Raw genomic sequence first — 19681 nt, forward strand, 5'->3', positions numbered from 1 at the left:
TACATGGGGACGTATGCGAGCAAACCTCTGTAAGATTAAAAGAGCAATGTTAAGCCTACATGCATGCATGTATAAGGTGGCTATCTCCACGCAATTACATGTGGCAAGGCAGCATGTAAACATGATATCCAATATGCACATGAGGTTGGTCCCTGCCCACCCCTTCTTTGGCCTTAAATTAAGCCAGTTATATCATCAGGTCGGCCAAAGTTCACGGAACAAATTTTTACGGAGCTTAATTTGAATTATTTGTATTTCACATTTTGTTTCCAATTAACACCGTAAATGCGACATAAATGAGAAAATTTATTTACTCATTTATTCACTTGAGCCGCCTCCAACTGACGTTAACAGCTAGTCTTGTTTGGAACGCTTCCTAAGCTAAAAAGAGAAAAGAAGACATGGTACCATTAAAATCTGTGGGGCTTACTATTATGTATATTTGATCCATGTCGTCCATTTGTTTTACCTCCTCATTTTAGGGCATGAGGACAAAAATAAGGCAGATCCAAAGCTCAAGTGGATCACACCACCAGAAGTTTTGGATCAAGTTGATATTTGTGTTTACCCTTCATCAATGTGTGTGTGATCGTGTTAAAAAGTTCGAGGATTTGCCCTATAAATTTCAGGTAAGGGCCTTGGTTACGAAAAAGGAACGAGTTAAGCATATTTTTCCACCCGCATAGCATGCAGTCTCTATTTTATGAGATTTTGCATTTCTTTTAATTACATCATGTAATACTTCGCAGGATATCAAGACCCTAGGTAAGCAAAATAAATAAATAAATAAATAAATAAGAAAATAGAAAAGAATGTAGAGAAGAGAAGAGTGCGGAAACGGTGTGAATGAGTCTTGTAGATGTCTTAGGATGTGTAAAGTGGAGCAGTAACTTGATTCAAGATATGAAAAGGAAAAGAAAAAATTACACCATTTTCTTGCAAAAGGGATGGTCAGATGTCTTCGAATTCAACCATACTCTTTGACTTCAATAGCTTCTTCTGCTTTAATTTGTACCATCTTGATATGGGTTGTCTATCATGTGGGGCCCACTATCAAAATAAATTGTCCATCATGTGAGACCCACCTTCTGTGGAGCCCACCTTTGATGTGGACCATCCATTATGTGGGCCCCACTTTTGGTGTGGGTCGTCCATCGATCATGCATGGCTTGCCTTAGACGTGGAGATTCATCATTAGGGGTTGACCTTTGATGTGGACCATCCATTCTGTAGGGTCACACCTTGATGTGGTCATCCGTCATGTGAGACCCACCTTCAATGTTATTGTCCATCATGTGGGGCAACCTTCAGTATCCACCGCCCCTCATGTGGAGCCTACCTTTGATATGGACTATCCATCATGTGGGGCCTAACTTTGATGGGGACCATCTATCACATGGAGAGAGACAGAGAGAAGTAGAAAAGTTAAAAGATGAAAAGCAAAAAATAAAAACTATAGGAATAAATCACTCTTATCACATAACTTTTTACAATGGTACTTACCAAACTATATTGAGTTGAAAAAGTAACAAAATTACGTAAGTTTTTTATTTTTATTTTTTTAATGTACTCATTGGGTGGTATCCATTTAAGATAAAGAATCAAGATCATCCAGGTAATGCAACTCCTTTTCTTTCTTTCTTTTTCATCTACGCGCCATTCAATGTTGTAACTCAATAACGGTAACAACCTAATTCTTATATGATACTTGTATCGGGTGGCCTTTTTGTTGCTGGGGCTCCCTACCGGTAGGAAACAAGCATCACATGTGGGATAGGGATTTGGGAGCAAACCATTTGAGGCTGGATCCAATACAAACATCTCTAAATTAGTGTACCACGGTATGTGGGGACTATCATGGTGTTTTCATGACATCAATTTGTCCACAATATGAACCCATTCCTATTCTCCTTGAACCCCAAAAATTAGGTCAATGCGTGAAACCTATAAAACCATGTTTCATGGCTCACCTAGAATTTTGGAAATCATGATTTTTTGGGTGTGCATTCATTGTTCTTGGATTCGTTGGTGGAACTTTGATGAGAGTCGAATCATTTCATTAGATACATTCTTCTCATTCACCCTAACACTCATAAATGAGGAATATTTATTATATATAAAAAAAAAGGGTCAGGTAGGAAACACCACATGAAATAGTTGGAAATCGAATGCCCATCATCACTAGTTTTGTATAGGGCCTAATATTTAATCCAATCCATTTATCTAACTGAAATCATTTCCAAAAATGACAGGTATACAGTAACACATGAATTTAATAGAGGTTCTAGGTATGATTCTACCAGTGGTCCATACCAAGTTGGCTAGGTAAGGCTTGATTAATGCTAAGTGAGTGCCTAGTAGGTGAATTGTCCATCAGCTGCCCCATCTCCTCGTTCACTTTGATCCCAAAACTATAAATTTATTTTGTAGAGCCTCTCAATTCACATGGTGCGGCCAACCTGGGGTTATGGAGAATAGTGTAATATTTGGGTAACTCTTTTATCCCGGGAAGGAACCTCAGATGAATGGATTGTATAGTATATAAACAACGTGAAGTGCTTGCTGTGCACGCAACTATGGTAGACATGTTCATTCCAATTATTTCCTAAGGTGTGGCATACCTGAGTTTTTTTTTCATCATCATTCTTAGGTTCCAAAGTGAACTTGAGTCTGCTTACATGATGGATGGGGAGGATCTCATAAAAGTTCCATTTACTTGGCACTCAATTAGCAATAGGCATGCCACCTGTACCCACGCCAGACACAGGATTGAGAAAGATCATAGGCGTTTTAGAGAGTAGGGAGGTTTTTTGGAAAGTTATTCAATACTCTGTTAAAATATGACAGTTGATGCACAAGCACTATTAAATTGTACAATGTGGCATACATCAACTCAAATCAAAACCAACTAAATTGAGAACATCATTGTACTTGAGCCAGAGTTTTCAAAATAAGATCAATTGGACAATCCTCATCTCTGACTTCTGAACATTGATTGTTGAACTATCATTATTTAAAAAATAATAATAAATAAATAAATAAATAATCTAATGTAAGGTGGCTTAATGAAATTTACTTAATTCAATAAGGGGTTTGTTGCATATATAAACCTCTACACTTTGAGATTCAAATATAGTGAAGAAAGACTTTGGACTACTACGATTCACTTTTAGTTGTTATTATGTTTCTATTGTGGATATTTAAAGCCCTCTTTTAGAGGGGAGCATTTTCATCTTTTTTATTGTCTTTTTAAACGGAGTTGAGGTTGGTTTGCACATGAACAATAACAGGTACATGAAAGGTAGGAGTTTATATGTGGAATAAAAAATAGTACAAACATGTAAATTCCATAATAATCAGTTAGTATTATAAATTTACAAAAAAAAAAAAATAAATAAATAAAAAAAATAAAAAAAATCCCCATCATAAAACAAGGCAATCGAGTCATAAAGGAATATATGTTACCACATCAATTGATGTAACAGGCATACCCCACATAAAATAAGTGAACAATACAAGCTGCCATGAAGATTATCTGCTACAAAATCAGGCCCAGTCCTAATAATTAAGTGGGCCACACCAGTACGTTTGAGAGCATAAAACCCTGGCAAGCTTTTCTTTCAAACCGTACATAAGTGGGCTGCTTTATGAGCTGGAAGCAACCTGATCTGTGCACCAGACTACCCATGCTTGAGTTCTACTTTATTCACAACTCCTGATGTCCAACTTGATGTTGCCATCTTGGCAACGTTAATGAAAAGCATCATCTGTTGAGTATGCAGAAAATGGAATTGACCAATGCATCTTTCAAAATGTACAGTGTCCGAAATCCCACTGGACCCCCCTCCCCCCCCCCCCCCCCTACAAAAAAAAAAAAAACGATCAACATAAGAAAATTGAATGACTATTTATAACAACCCATGTCCATTTCCTATATCGTCAAATGATTATCTCCCTGGTTGTTAGATGAGCTGGTGGAGACTGTAATATGTGAGTGATCCAGGATTCAATCCCTAGTAGTGTTGCCTTTCAAAAAACAAAAAACTACCTTGAGCCTATCAACCTCAATTCATTATTATTTTGGTTGGATTCAAATACGTAACCATTGGGTTCAATCCAAGTGCAATTGCTATATACTTTGGACTTCCAAAATTCCACTCTTCCGGTCTTCGTCTCCATAGAGTAGAATACAGGCTCATTGCTGCAGCTTCCACGAATTCTTGAGAAGTAGATTTTGTTTTCCATTCCTCTTATGGCTTTCATTGAAAGAGATGTCTCATGACCGACGAAAAGCATTTGCTCTCCTAAGCTTTTCACTTCTACCCAGACCATCTTAGACTGGTCTAATAGGAAAGCGTTAATTGGATCTCCGAGATGATCTACAGAAACCATTACCAACTCTCCACCTGACTCTGTCAAGAAACAATCGCATGTCTCATTTTGGACAGCTTCTGGCTTATCAAGAACATTCCAAGTATTTTCCCTGTGATTAAAAACCCCTAACCTTCCACCTTGGCCCAAACAATGGAAAAGGCCTTTATAGAAAACAGGATTATTGTGAACAACGACAAAAGGCACTGTAGTTTCATAGTCAGAATAATTTTTCCAAGAGATATCCCCAGGACAACATGTCTTGATTGAAATATGGTATGGATTTATATTATGAACAGCAAAAACAACACAGTCTGGAGAAGTTGGAGGCGATGAGAAGGATATCCCCCAAAAGACACCAATTGAATTCGGAAGGTCGATTTGCTCTTGCGTAAAAGGATTAAAGAAGAACACAGAGTCATCATTTCGAGACACTAGCAACCAACCACCCTTCGAATGATGGAATACTGTACCAGACAAGCCTGGGATTTCAGAAACATAATTTTTCCTGTTCAAGGGGTCAAAGAACTTGCACACACCCTCTAAGTTATGATTGAATATGAGCCACGGTGTCGAAGGGGACCAAATTGCAGGAGTCATTGATAACCATCCCTTGCAGACAGCGAATAAATGTGCATGGTCCACTGCAGATATGTGTGGTATGATCAATTGTAAAACCTCTTCTGGAATGTCCGACCAATGTTTCTCTTCTGCATCCATCTTGTCCTTCATAAATTATTTGGCCAAACTAGAAAATAAGCTGCACATTCAGAAATAAAGGTTTCAATTTACAAGTTGGTGTTTTGTAATACAATGAATATAAGAGGGGGTGGGGGGTGAAAGCAAAGTAGAGATAAATCCAGCAAAGACAAAAGTACAAACTCTTAAAAGTATGAAATATTGGAGACTTATATATAGTTAAATAGAATCACCACAATTCCTACATTTTACTTGTACGCATTCTTTGGATGGCAGACCATGATACAACTTTACCACCTTTTCTTTTTCATCAGTGACAGTTTTACTAAAGTAAAGAAAAAAGAAAGGTACACAGAGAAAAGTTGCCCTCTCATCACTCACACAAAGGGAAAAATCAGCTATATATATATATATATATATATATATATAAAGAAGAAAGAAAGAAAGAAAGAAAGAAAACAATCCCTGCCCCAGGCGCAACTGGAATAAGAAACCAATAGAATTGCTCCAACACTTAAATGCTGACTTCCCCAAAGGAAAGTGCTCCATGGATAAAACAACCCATATTATTGCACTTTATTTTTGGTACCGATATAAGAACCCTCTTATGTGATCGTTGTGTGCTGCTCGATGAAAGGGAAATGTTATAGGATAGCTACATTCATAGGATGAGTGTAGCTGAAATGAGGATATTGATATGGATAAGTGGCAAGACAAGGATAGAACTGCACCGGTTAAGACGAGGGAAGTACACTTGGATGATTAGATCATGTGCAATGGAAACTAAGAACTGTGCTGGTTAGGAGTGAGTTGGTACAAGTTGAAGGCTCTAAAAGGGCAAGGGAGGAAAAACTTGATGATCTATGGTCTAACTGAAGGCCTTTGAAAGAGTGAAATGGTGGAATAGGATTCATGTAGCAAACCCCAGTTACTTGGGATAAGGCTTAGATGATGCAGATGATGATGATCAATGTTACAACCCACACTTTAACTGTGCTTTTGAGGGAACAACTTCTGTCGAGAAACCCTTACAACTGTCCAGTTCTCTTGAAATGAAAAAATGCCCTTGTATGAGCTTAAAAGTGACAAAATTGATCATGCTTTCACGTGTGCTAGAAGTCGCACATGTGTAAGAGTAATGATTTTTTAGGCTGTTTTCTATGGAATTGCACGCCTGATGAGTGGATTAGCCTTGTTATTTGCACACTTGACAATTATAGCGGGGCTCACCACTTCGACAGGTTGTATATCATAACAGAACATATATGGCCCACAACAGCCTGGCACTGCCATTACATATGGTGGTACCAGTACCACTGTTGAGCCCACCATGTGCGTGCACGCACATGAAGGCATGTATGTGTGAACATGTGTGTGTGTGTGTGTGCGCGCGCGCGCGTGCAGGCATGTGGGTATGGGCTTGTCTATGCATGTTCTCTTAATAATTCATAAACAAATAACCAAAATTCAAATAAAAACAAAAGGAACATTTGATCAGATCATAAATGAGAGGCACCACTAATTCTAGTTTGTCATGGGTAAGGGACACTATCATTCATATGTCAACTTCCATGAGAAATGGCAACACTAAATGAGAGGCACCACTAATTCTCTCCCAATAATGCTTTGACATGGGCCCCCTAGATTGCATCAAGATGGGATGGATGGTCTAGATAGTGTTTGAGGTTTAGCATTAATTTTAGGGTTGTTAACAGCCTTCTCTTCAAAGATAGGTTTAGCATTCTTTCCTCGCTTTTGCAAGTTCCTTAATAAATTTTTGTTACCTTTCAAAAATAATATAAAAAAGATAGGTCATACATCGGGGATTTATATTTGTGGCTTTGGAGCTTCTTCTTTTTTTTGGGAAAAATAAAAATAAAAATGGGTATGAGATGCTTTTGGGTTGTACTCTTTGATTTAGCATCAAAGTTACAATCATTTTATTTGTTGTTCTTTTCCAAATTGTAAGTGAATTTCAATCATTTTACTCATTGGTCTTCATTTAAAATGGCAATTGATCTTGAATCATTTACTCATAGCACTTAATTTCGAGCTGCATATCTTATGATCTTTCCTCAAATCATGCTATTTGGATTATAGACTTGACTCAGTTTTTGTTGATTGTGTTCGATGAGCTGAAAGTCATATTCCAATGATTCTACCTCTACTAAATCATGTGAAATGAGTGTGCAAAAATCATGGCTGCTCATAGTTAGCAAAACTCCATTTTAAACTCTGTATTTTTTTAAATACTCGTACAATTAATCAATCATTTAAAACTCCATACATTTCGAAAGACTAAGACAAAATAAATAAATAAATAATAAAAACCTTTTGGCGGCAATTTAAAAATTAGATATTGGTGGTCTCCACAAATCAATGAAAGTGAATAGAAGGTGAAAGTTTTTATAGGAGATGGATTTATTTATCTAAGGATTACTTGAAAAGAAAGGATTTTAGAGAGGCAAAGAACACCATTCTACTTTCTACATTATTGTTCGTGCTTGTAGAAATTCCTTCAAATCCTCATACCACGCGGGGAATTGAAATCATAACATGTGGCCGAGGTTTTTAGATATTATCAATGACTGCAATATAATGTATTTTCTAAGAATCAATCGTGTTACTAACATAAAACCTCCTGAGGAAAATAGTATCCCAAGTTTCTGCTATAATGGAGATGGATTGATTTATCTAAGGATTACTTGAAAAGAAAGGATCTTAGAGAGGCAAAGAACACCATTCTACTTTCCATATACATTATTGTTCATGCTTGTAGAAATTCTAATTATCTTAACTAAACTATTCTACTTTAACCTTATTTATATACATATATATACCTTTAAAAAAAGGTATGTATAGTTGCTTTCTTCAATCTGTTTTGTGAATTCAAGCCTTATTAGACCCGAATTTCTCATTCACCGAATTTTTTGGCATTTTCTCTTTTTCTGACCATATTTTTTTTTATCATCAATACCAAATTAACACAAACATCTTGCATAATTTGTTTTCCTTTGCCGTATGTTGTTTTGCTAGCTATGAGGATGACCACACCAATTCAACAGTAATGGCCTTTAGGACAATGTTGATTTCAGAGAAGCTATGGTAGATGCGTGTTCATGCTTATTGGTTTAGATTTCCAACATTTCAACAGAAGAAGAAGCAACCCACACTGGCACTGACCCACCAAATAATCAAAAGCCCACATTGGCACTAGTTTGTACAAGCGGAGCAATCATTGTTGTTGCTGCCGTTGGGCAGGGAACTATATGATACTCATGCCATGGATATGGACGCAGTTACCATCGAGCCATGAGTTTGTACAAGAAGGACCCACAATTGCGAGATCTAGACCGCTGATATGCTGGCGTTCACCAAAAAATAAAAAATAAAATAAAATAAAATAAAATAAAAAAAGATTTTAAAAAAACCTGGTGGGATAATCCTAACCCTTTGAAGTAAAAGATGGTTAAGAAGAAAATTAGTCAACGTCTACAAAAGGTTGCAAGCAATCGGACGTCTACGGCCGTCCAAATATGACTTATCTTTAAGGAATCCCCCATCCAAGTTGGGATCTAAGAGATCAACGGTGTGAACCACCCAGACATGGACGGTGAATCAGACGAAGTCAGATCCAGAGAATAGAGTGCAAATCCATGGTTCCTCTGTGTATTACTGGGGAAAGGAATCAGAGAAAAAATCAATCTTTTTGTTAACAAGACCGAAACAGAGAAAGTCAGATCCAGACCATGGAGTGCAAATCCATGGTTCCTCTGTGTATTACTGGCGAAAGGAATCAGAGAAAAAATCAATCTTTTTGTTAATATGACCGTGAAACAGAGAGAGTCAGATCCAGAGAATAGAGTGCAAATCCATGGTTCCTCTGTGTATTACTGTGAAAGGAATCAGAGAAAAAAAATCAATCCTTTTGTTAATATGACCGTGAAACAGACAAAGTCAGATCCAGATAATAGAGTGCAAATCCATGGTTCAATCAGAGAACCTGTGTATTACAAGGGAAAGAAATCGGAGAAAAATTCAATCTTTTTTGTTAATATATGAAAGTGCCTGCCAAAAAGATGCGATTTTGCTACCCATGAGATGAGAAGAAGAAGAAAACGAAAGATGGCGACTTACCTCAGATTTAGTTCCCTAAAAGAAACGGCTAAGTATGGGTTCTTCTGAGAGAGGCAGAGGGAGAGAGAGATGGCCGTTGCCTTCTTCCTCTTCCCAAAGGCCGCACCTTTGTGAGGCAAAAGAGAGAAAGGGCTAGGTATGGGTTCTTCTGAGAGAGATCTCGGGATCAACGGAGAGGGAGAGGGAGGGGAGAGGGGGTTTTGGGCTTTATATGGTTCTTCGGAGAGAGAGAGAGAGAGGTTTGGGATGGACGGATGCGGATTTCCTGCGCAAGGCTTTCGCAGAAACTTCCTGCGACGGGAAGTTCGGTGGATAGCACAGTGATGTTTATTGGAAATCTACAACGTCCATCATTTTTACAATATTATGTTAATATACGGACCCCGAAATGACAGAAATCCAAATGTCATATGGGCCACACAACAAAGGATTGAATGCCCACCCTTGAAACACACGTGGGCCAGAGAAGATTTGAATGAGGATAATTTTTATGTTTTCAGTTAATCCTACTAGAATTTACTTTATAAATGGTATGAATGCTTATAAAAAACACTGTGGACCCCAGGAGGTTTCAACGATAGGAATTTACCTAAACACATTTACCTGATATACCGCTCACTTGAGTTTTGGATTTAGATCATTTTTGGTCCCATCACTTAAAATGATCTTGAAAAACTGATGGGCGTGGTGGATCTGCCGTAAACATTACGGTGGGTCCCACCTAACTTACCGTTGCATAAAGATCCTGCTAAAGGCTTTCGCAGGGAATCCGCATCCGGGTTGGACTCTTTGTGAGAAGCAGGGAGAGGGAGAGAGATAGGTTACGCGGATTTCGCATGATGTTACTGCGCCGGCATGTTAGGTGGGGCCACCGTGAATCTTTTGAGAAATCCACACTGTCCATCCGTTCTTCCAGATCATTTTAGTTCATAGAATCACAAATCAGGTAGATCTAGTGCTCGAGGCGGCCATAACCAAGGGAAAACCGGGGAAAGATTGTTGAAATCCTCCTGGGATATACCTTGATGTTTACATGCCATCCAAACCGTTTATAAGGTCATTCCCACTGGGATAAAATGAAAACATCGAAAACTCAGCCTGTTTTGAAACTTTGTGGTCATACGAAATGTTTCAAACGGTGGTCGCTAAATCCTCACTGTTTCCTCTCGTGCAGACTACTTGAGTTTTGGATCCATCTCATTTTTTTTTTAACATAGCCTAAAATGATCTCTCAAATCGGATGGACGGTATGGATTTCTCACAAACATCATGGTAGGCCTCAACTAGCATCCCAGTAATAGGGGTGCACATGGAACCCGTAGAATCAGTAAATCGGACTGAACCGACCACTGAACCGACCAAATGCAGTTTGGTCTGGTTCTGAAGTGCGCCGGTACAAGTTTCGGTTCCAAAAATCAAAGAACTAATTAGTTTGGTTCAGGTCTTGGTTTGGGGTCCTATACAATCGAACTTGGAATCGGATCGTAAAACCGAACTCGAAACCAAACCTGAAACAGACTACTGAGTTTACAATATATTTTAGTTGTTTATTTGACTCATGATTTATGGTTTACAATGCACCATTTGATTGTTTCTTTAAATTTCTTTTTGCACACCTTACACAATATGTAAACCATTCATCAAACAAATCACAACACGAATGGACATGGGCTAGATTATTAAAAAAAAGAAAAAAAAATGTAATTGGGCTGGATTATAAAAAGCCCATAACTGTAGAACCAAACTGGTTTTTACGCTCAGGTTCCGATTTGGTTCTAGGGTGCAAACGGTCAGGTTCCGATTTCAATTTTCTTGGAACCATTACGAACAGTTTAATTCTGGTTTCATCCCAGAACTGGACTAGACCGAACCGAACTGTGTGCACCCCTAGCCAGTAAAATAACTTACTGTGAAAGGCTTTGAAAGGATTTTGTAGGAAATCCACATCTGGGTGTCTGAACGCAAGAGTTGCCTATGCCTCCTATGTGGGTGGAAGTTATGTGGGGCCCATCGTGATATTTGTAATTCATCCAACCTATACATCCGTCTGTCTAGCTCATGCTAGGACTTGAGTCCAAAACCAAGGAAGATCCAAAACTCAAGTGGGCCACACTATAGAAAACGATGTAGATTGATCGCTCATTCTTGAAACACACGTGGGCCGATAGAAGTTTTCGATCAGTTTAATTTTTTTCGTCTTTTCAATTCATCCTAGTTGAAATAACCTTACGAACATTTGGGATTGCACATAAACACCATGTTGGATTTTAGAACAATGGTAAGCATCTCCCTATCTACCGTTTCCTACAATGTGGCCTAATTGAGTTTTAAATTTTCGTTAGTTTTGACATCATGTAATGACATGAGCTGGTGAAACAGATGGGTTTCTAAAACACGCACTGTGCCAAAATTGTGAATTTACGATGGACCAAATCCGTCGTAAAACCAAATAAACAACAGATTTCGTTGGTCGCCTAGTTCGTCGCTGTTTAGTAGGTCGTTTTTTTCCTTCCAATGGACAAAACCGTCGTTTAATCTGCGACGAATAAGGTCCGTCGTATAGTAGCGACGGATAAGATCCGTCACAAAAAATAAAAATTACATCGCTAAAATTCAAAAATTGTCGTCATTAAAAATATTAGCGACGGATAAGGTCCGTCGCTAATATGAGTAACCTCAAATCGGTGAATTCAATTAAGAAATTAGCGACGGATTTGGTCCGTCGGTAAAATATCTGTGAATAAAAAAGAAATATCGCGAGATTTTATTTTATTTTGAATCTTACACCTGATGGTCATTCAAAAAATAATTTACACGATTGTTTAATAAGAATCCTATTCAAAAAATTGCATTGGTGAATGGTACTGCAATTGGTATTGTAAGATAATTGATGGAGCTAAAGGATGACTCTCATACACAATGAATCTAGCATCATTATTTCTAGCCCACCTTCCTGGGAAATAAATTGCATAGCGAGAGAGGAGTGATAGCTTACACAAATTCATCTCAATCACGGTCTCAAATGGTTGAGAAGATTCGTTTGGAAGAGAGATACTTTGTACTCAATGCCCTTGACCTACACACAAACATAGATCTATGCCTTATTGAGAAGGTAATGTCATCAATTAGTTGTAAAAACAAATCAAATCGTGATGGAGTAAGGACATGCAAATATACAAAAATAAATAAATGTCTAATATATAACAGTCATGGACAAATTTCATCACTACCTGCACACGTATCACAGTTCAAAATGGGCTTCCAAAATATGCAGATTTCAGCATTATCTCACGCTTCAAGGGTGGGAAAACCTAGAAATTTTCTGCATGCAAATCAGTAAAATAAAACATGAATAAAATTCAGAAAGCTTTGGGAACATAAAGGCATAAATCAAAATCAACCATTGATTTTTATTTTTATTTCTTTTTTTTTTTTTTTATTGCAAATTGAAAATCAAATGTAAAAAACTAAGGGCGGTATGCTATAATTACTGGAAGTTTAGGGGGAGTAAATAAACATGCTTCAAGCATTTACTGAAAGCCGAGGGTGGTATGCTAGGAGGCAGTCTGAAGTAAGATGCTGCCAGATGCTCTAAAAAGTGGCATGACGACCATGAACACCACAACTGAAACAAGCCCCATGCATGACACCTCAGCATTCTTTACCCTAAAATCAAAGTGTAAAATATCATTTACGGAATCTTCAAGGAGAAGGTTTTCAACACTAATTAAATGCAAAGGGAATTTAAATTGAGATGTTACCCAAGGGAAAGAATGGTGCAAACATCAAACCTGCACTGCAAAACAATTGACAAAATGCAACTTAGAATGGATCTTTCAACTACAAACTTCAGAAGAAAAAGAGGAAATATAAAATAGAATCTAAAGAAAAAAAGGTGCTATCTTTTATTTTTCTAACGCAAAGAAGATATAAGACCTAATAGAATCTGCAAGAACGTGGAAGCACACCAAGTGGTAGTTCATATCCTCAGCTTTCTTGTAAACTACAAAAAAAAGATGCAACCTTTAGCACAACATGCAAGTGATGAGAACAAGTAGCATTTATTGCTATTGTCTCAAACAAATTCAGAACTCAATGATACAAGCAGAAAAAAATTTAGTTATGAAAGGGTGTTTCATGATGGTTCTCGTTTGCAATCTACAATGGAGAGTGGGGAAATATTTCAAGTAGATATAAATAATCCCTGCAAATATCTTCAACATGACAACTCCAATTTAAGAAGATCGAGCAACTTCATATTTCTTCAGTAGCATACTGATGATTGTCAACAGAGAATTGGTTCAAGAAGCTTGTCACCATCTAGCATATGGGTGAATCTTGTCACCATCTGATCTGGTTGGGTAGTGATAAGATTCATTAAACCTAATACACAGGTTGGTAAATATTTTAATTAGGAAAATGATCCAGTTTGAAGCAGCCGTTAGCTAGATGTTGAATCGTTTTTTCAACAGTGGAACATTTTACAAGGCAGACTTGAAAGTTGAAACTACAAGAGAACTAAACATTTCTAGTTCCACGATTACTCATTTCCAAATTGTCGCAACTTAATTACCTCAATCAAAGCCAGTTGAACATCCAAACACGACCTAATCATGCATAGAAGCATATAGAAGTAACACATTTCCATAGAAACTAAGAACAGAAAGGGGGGTGTGGGTGTGTTTGATTGAATGACAGGCCCAACATGACAACTCCCTGGTCACACTGTGAACATACCATATGCCAAGAATCAGGGTAGTACACTCATCAAATGAGTCCCACATATACATTCAATTTTGAGACTTCTTTTCTAACCACCCATTTTTCTCATACAAGTTCGACATGCCAGATCAGTAGACCAACATTTAATTTTGAACCATGGCAAGTTAAAATACTATACCTGATAAATGGCCCACATCTCAAACATGTGTTGTCTGATCGTTGATCAAATGGTAATTTTCACACTCTCACATGAGGAGTGCCTCATTAAATCATAACCTTTTTTAAAAAGGGAGAGGAAAAATTTTAATAAAGTAGCAGAGAATGATGGATGATATACAGGCTCTTAGAAAATTAGAAATTGCATACCGGGCATAAAATTATTGAAATTAAACTTCCCAAATTATGGGTCCTAATTTAGATGTTTTGTTAACCAAAAATTACAGACTTATGTGATTATCTTAGTATCAGATTGGTCGACATGTATCAGATAGTTACAAATGAAAAAATAAAAAATAAAAAAATCCAATAATCCTATTTCAAGAAACATGTGTACGAATCAAAGGTCATGATTTCTCAACCAATCTGATTTTAGGACAATGACTTCGAGACAGTGGGTCACACAATTCAATCCGGTTTTAATTTGAGTTCATGTATGTCTCATGAACATTGTCTGATGAAAGCTCATCCTTGCACCTGATTTCTCCATTAGAACTAGGTACATGGTCTACACATAAGTCAAGTATAAAAAGAAACTAATTAAGTAAAACTAATCATACTATTCTCACGAAGTGGGTAGCTTTCATAAATCAAGTATGAAATGGACCAAAATTTCCAAGGTGGTAGCTTTTTAAAAAAAAAAAAAAACTGCTAGTAGATTAAGCTGAACCTAATGATGATGATGATGACCTGTTTTAGATCCATCAGTGGATTAAACTAAACCTGGTGGTGATGAAGAAATGGAAAGCCACAAGTTCCAATGAAGACTGTTGGCAAAACAGAAGTACCAATGAATGAAGGAAAAAAAGCACACGAGTTTTCTTGTGTGCAACTGTAATTCTCTTGGATATGCAACCCACCACGTGAAACAGTAACTCTGCCCCAACTTATACAATACCCATTCCTGATACCAGCAACCTTTTGTTCCAACATACAATACCCATTCCTTCATCTACACATGAAAACAAAACATCAAGAAAATAGCATCTCACATGCATGCTACTAAGCAGACCACTCACAACAACTTAGTAAAAGCTGTGAACTACCTAGCATAAATTAACTTCAAAATTTTAGCCAAATTTATAGTTTTGCATCAACGAAAAATACCTATTATGTCTAATAGCAGTTTAATGAAAGAAAAAAATCTCAACAAGCTGGAATTTGACTAGTTGGTATTTATTTCTCAAACTTGTATCTTGGAAGCATAACAATGCAGCTGATATATGTGATAGCAATGTTTGAGAATGAACTAGCTGGTAGAACAAAAACGCAGACTTGGTTTGAAGTTTGAACAAGCTCCTTGTTCCTATTCCAAACCCTTGATTATTCAAAATAGGCCCCCTTGATGGACTTGGGCACTTTTCATATGATTGACAACTTACTCATCCATTCAGCCAAACCAAGCATGGAAAAAAAAGGACTATTCATGGAATCCAGTTTAGGCCCTTTCACACCCTTCACATTTCATGTAAGCCTAGAATTTCTCATTACCTAACATTGCATATTCCTCTGTTTGAAGCAAAAATTACTATTGGTAATAGTGAGCTTTCAAGGGCACGATTAAGGTATGAAAAGCATTCCATATCGAACGTGTGAACCTGCAAATAGGATGTCAAACCAGAGGAACAAACCAACCCATGTAGAAAATGAAAGAGACTTGAAAGGAAAAGGCACCTCATCAATGAATAGGACTCCAGGGACAAGCTCCACTACCCCTTGTCAATATATCATCTGTTAACAGCTGTCAACTATGTGGTTTTTTCAGCAAGGCTTACACACTTCCACCATCCCACTACACATATATCTCCACCAGACTCAGTACTAATTGACTAAATAGGATGAACGAAATATTTAAGGCTGCATTTGAGTGCACCAAATATCATGAAATTCCATGCCTAATCAGTCTAATTTGTTGCAGAATATCATGAAATTTCTTGATATTTTGTGCAACCAACGCACCGTAAAATAATGAATTTACATTAAAGGCCATATTCCAATCAAAGAACGAGTAGAAAAACCTTGTTAGTTTCTTGTCATAGCTTTTCAGTAACTTCAGTCTTCCTAGGTTTCATCATTTGGCCCATGAGCGATAATATATCTTGTCCTCCTTGTGCGCGAGCATTTGCAGCATCCAAATCATGGAGGGTAACATCCTAGAAAGGAAATGAAGAATAAACAATCAGAACCATCTCAAAAGAGGGGGAAACCAAAAAAAAAAAAGGAAAATTTATTGTACTTTTGCAAAAGAGAGAAATCAAGATATTGATCGTCTCATGGTCCTTTGAGCCCATTAAAAGACCCAGAAAAGAAAGATTGCCAGTCTATCATGAAAAGAATATTCTGCATTTGGGTTTTGCCAGCATGAATACAAAACTTGAGCCAAACAATGACTTCAGGTCTTTTGGTCCAATAGGAGAAAAATGTGAGGCCCACAAAACGTATGCTGACATAATGACCACAGGCCACCATTACATGCCATGTTTCGAAAATAGACTGCCTGCATGAAGAAAAGTGCCGTGGGATAATATTTGGTTCAAACGGCCCATTCATTTCTAGTATCATTGAAATTGGACCATTGACTCCAACATCAATCCATTTTACACGACTTTTCTGACAAGGAATTGGACCATTGACTCCAGGAACTGTATCACCCAAAAATTAAAAAATAATACTAATAATAAAGCTTCAAATGAAGCATGTAAATTTTAAGAGAGAACCACAGCAGGTGAATTCCTTACCAATATGACGCCTTGTCTTCCTTGCAGGTTGATTGAAAAATTGGACAGCTACTCGTTGCTCTCTCTTATTCACTTGGTAATTCTAGCAAAAGTACAGCTTTTCTCTGGCTAGTTGTGGACCAGAAAAACTTCTTGGCATCCTTGAAAGCATGTCATGACTCATCAGAGTCCTTAAATTTACTGATTTGCACAGAAAAAAAAAAATGGAAAAAATCACTAACTGATTTGCAGGAAAAAAATTAACATAGCAAGATTTAGAAAATGGAATTGTGACTGCAGAAAAGCCGATTGGTGTTACAGTTGCATAACAAAAAAGGCCATGCGAAAGCAAAAAGTGGGTAAATTGGGAAAACATAATACTTCAGGCGCACAAAATAACGACTATTTTTCATTGGAATAGTGTTACATTGGATCACATAATGCCACTGGATGAAGAAACAAAACATCCAATATATGCAAAGGATGCAATTACATTACATGGAAGCAGTTATTGAGAAATCAATGGCCTGATTTTGGCTAACAACTATTGTTTATTCAATGTCCATCTTATATAACAAGATGCAAAGTGGCCATCACAATACATAACAGGTAATCTTTCTTTCGAGGGTTTACTTTTTCTTAATATCATATGATTATTTGGGTAAGCATGTGGCATTTCAAAAGGTGCTGGAAATCATGTAATGAACTAGGACTGATTCTATTTTATTTTTTTTAATGATAAGCATGGTGCAAATATCTGAAAACTTGTTTAGTTTGAAAGTTGTGCTTTCTACCCCTTGATGTCAGCAAGTCTTCAATGAAAGCTTTGACCATTGGACTGTTAATTTCTTGCAGCAGGCTTTCATGGAAGATTGGACCATTAGCCTATTAGTTTTTTTTCCCCCGAAATCTACCCTTTAATTTGTGAAGGGTGACATCTTCTCAAATTGAGAGGACTTCTATAGTTGGAAGCAACCATAATTTTTCTCTCTGCTTTTTTGATGGGTTTTTACTCCTTGGTCAGTCACTAATCTTTGTTTGAATTTCTTTTTCTTTATTTATTTACATCACCATCATCATCATCCTAGCCTCATCCCACCATTTTGGGGCTGGTTGTATGATCATGCTTTGTCAATCACATACCAAACACAAATTCTCATGATTTCATAGCTAAAGTTTTATGTTTGTGGTCTACTAGTGTAATCGTGCTCCGGTCCATGGTGCAGGGAGAGCGATGTGCTCCATGCCTCTAGCAGGTCCTGAAGAGCCTTAGCCCCCTATAGTTTCTGGCCTGATTGTTTCTCCTCACTGGGGGAAGTGTTTTCAGCGTGATGGGAGAATAAAAGAGATGCATGTTTGCACTGTACAAGTACAGATAAACAGAACATGAAAACAAAACCATTAAAAAAAAGACCTACCAAACCATTAAGAAAAACAAACATAAAAATTACACACATTTGTTTCAGGAATTTTGTCAAACATGTGACATGCTTATAGCTCAAATTCTATACAAGCATGCTTTGTGCAAGAAATAAGTGGCTTGTAAAATCCCAAATCCGGTGAAGTAAACAAATAAATCCGAGATGGAAAAAAACCACCTGACCAGTCTCTTCGGTTCAGGCAGCTGCAGAGTTGGAATGTGAATAAGGTTTTAGAAGATTTAGAGAAATCAACTAAAATCTCTAGGGTTTTGGGAGATTTGGAGAAATCGACTGAAATTGCTAGCATTTTGAGAGATGCACGAAAGGAATGAGGTGTAGAGAGAGAGAGAGAGAGAGAGAGAGAGAGAGAGAGAGAGAGAGAGAGAGAGAGAGAGTACCGATCGAGTGCAGCGGACATGAATGCTAGCCTTCAAATCCCTAAAATCCACAAATTGCTAAATCCCCAAATCACTAAATCCCCAAATCCCTAAATCGGTATTGAGATTGAGAGAGATTGAGAGAGTGAGAGAGAGATACTCACGGTCGTGAATGCTAGCCTTCAACCGATCGGCAACGCGCGGTAGGATGGAGAGGGCGTGCGTGGGTAGGCCGTTCGGCAACGCTCGGTAGGGTGGAGAGGCCGTGCATGGGTGGAGAGATCAGAGACAGAGAGAGAGAGAGAGAGAGCATGCGAGAGAGAGCGAGAGGTGGGAGAGGTGCGGAGAGAAAAACAGAGAATTAGGGTGTCCCTCTCTGGACGCCCTAATACCTAAGTACGTCACCCAAGTTCTGTGGGTCCCACTATGATGTATTTTTTATATCCACACCATCCATCCATTTTGAGATATCATTTTAAGTCATGAGCCAAAGAATGAGGTAGATAAAAATCTGTAGTGGACCCCACCACAGAAAACAGCTGGGAGAGTGATTCCCACCGTTGAAACTATCCTGGGGCCCATTGTGATGTTTATTTGAAATCCAACCTATTCAAAAGTAAAAAAATTACACATGAAATAAGGGAAAACACAAATAACGGCTTGATCTAAAACTTTTGTGGCCAATAGAAGTTTTTAATGGTGGGCACCACTCCCCCCCCCCCAAGCCTGGTGGCTGGTGGTCAGTGATCAATGGGCCCCACCAGTATGTATGTATTTCATCCATTACATTCATCCATTTTAAAAGATAATTTTAGGGATTTATTACAAAAATGAGAGGTATGTACATCTTAGGTGGACCACACCACATGAAAACAATAGTGATTGGATATCCATCATTAAAATCCTCCTTAGGCCCACTGTACTGTTTATTTGACATCCAATCTGTTTATTAGGTCATACAGGCCTAGGTGAAGGGGAAACACAAAAATCATCTCGATCCAAAACTTTTATGGCCCCTGAA

At 37.7% G+C, this 19681-nt stretch overlaps 1 protein-coding gene and 1 long non-coding RNA gene across 2 annotated transcripts; both read right to left on the minus strand.

Moving 5' to 3' along the window:
• Nucleotides 1-3934: 3934 nt before the first annotated feature.
• LOC131250686 (F-box/kelch-repeat protein At1g57790-like) lies at nucleotides 3935-9405 on the minus strand. The gene is made up of 2 exons (XM_058250971.1): nucleotides 9208-9405; nucleotides 3935-5131 (listed from the first exon to the last, which is right to left on the minus strand). Exon 2 carries the CDS (start codon nucleotides 5101-5103, stop codon nucleotides 4045-4047), a length of 1059 nt encoding a protein of 352 aa, XP_058106954.1. The 5' UTR covers nucleotides 5104-5131; nucleotides 9208-9405; the 3' UTR covers nucleotides 3935-4044.
• A 5977-nt stretch (nucleotides 9406-15382) lies between these two features.
• On the minus strand, nucleotides 15383-18984 carry LOC131245832 (uncharacterized). The gene is made up of 3 exons (XR_009171010.1): nucleotides 18821-18984; nucleotides 15820-16298; nucleotides 15383-15743 (listed from the first exon to the last, which is right to left on the minus strand). It is a non-coding gene; the product is annotated as an uncharacterized LOC131245832 (long non-coding RNA).
• Between the last annotated feature and the right edge of the window lie 697 nt (nucleotides 18985-19681).

Source organism: Magnolia sinica, chromosome 1 (genome assembly GCF_029962835.1).
Source record: "Magnolia sinica isolate HGM2019 chromosome 1, MsV1, whole genome shotgun sequence".
NCBI classification, from domain to species: Eukaryota; Viridiplantae; Streptophyta; class Magnoliopsida; order Magnoliales; family Magnoliaceae; genus Magnolia; species Magnolia sinica.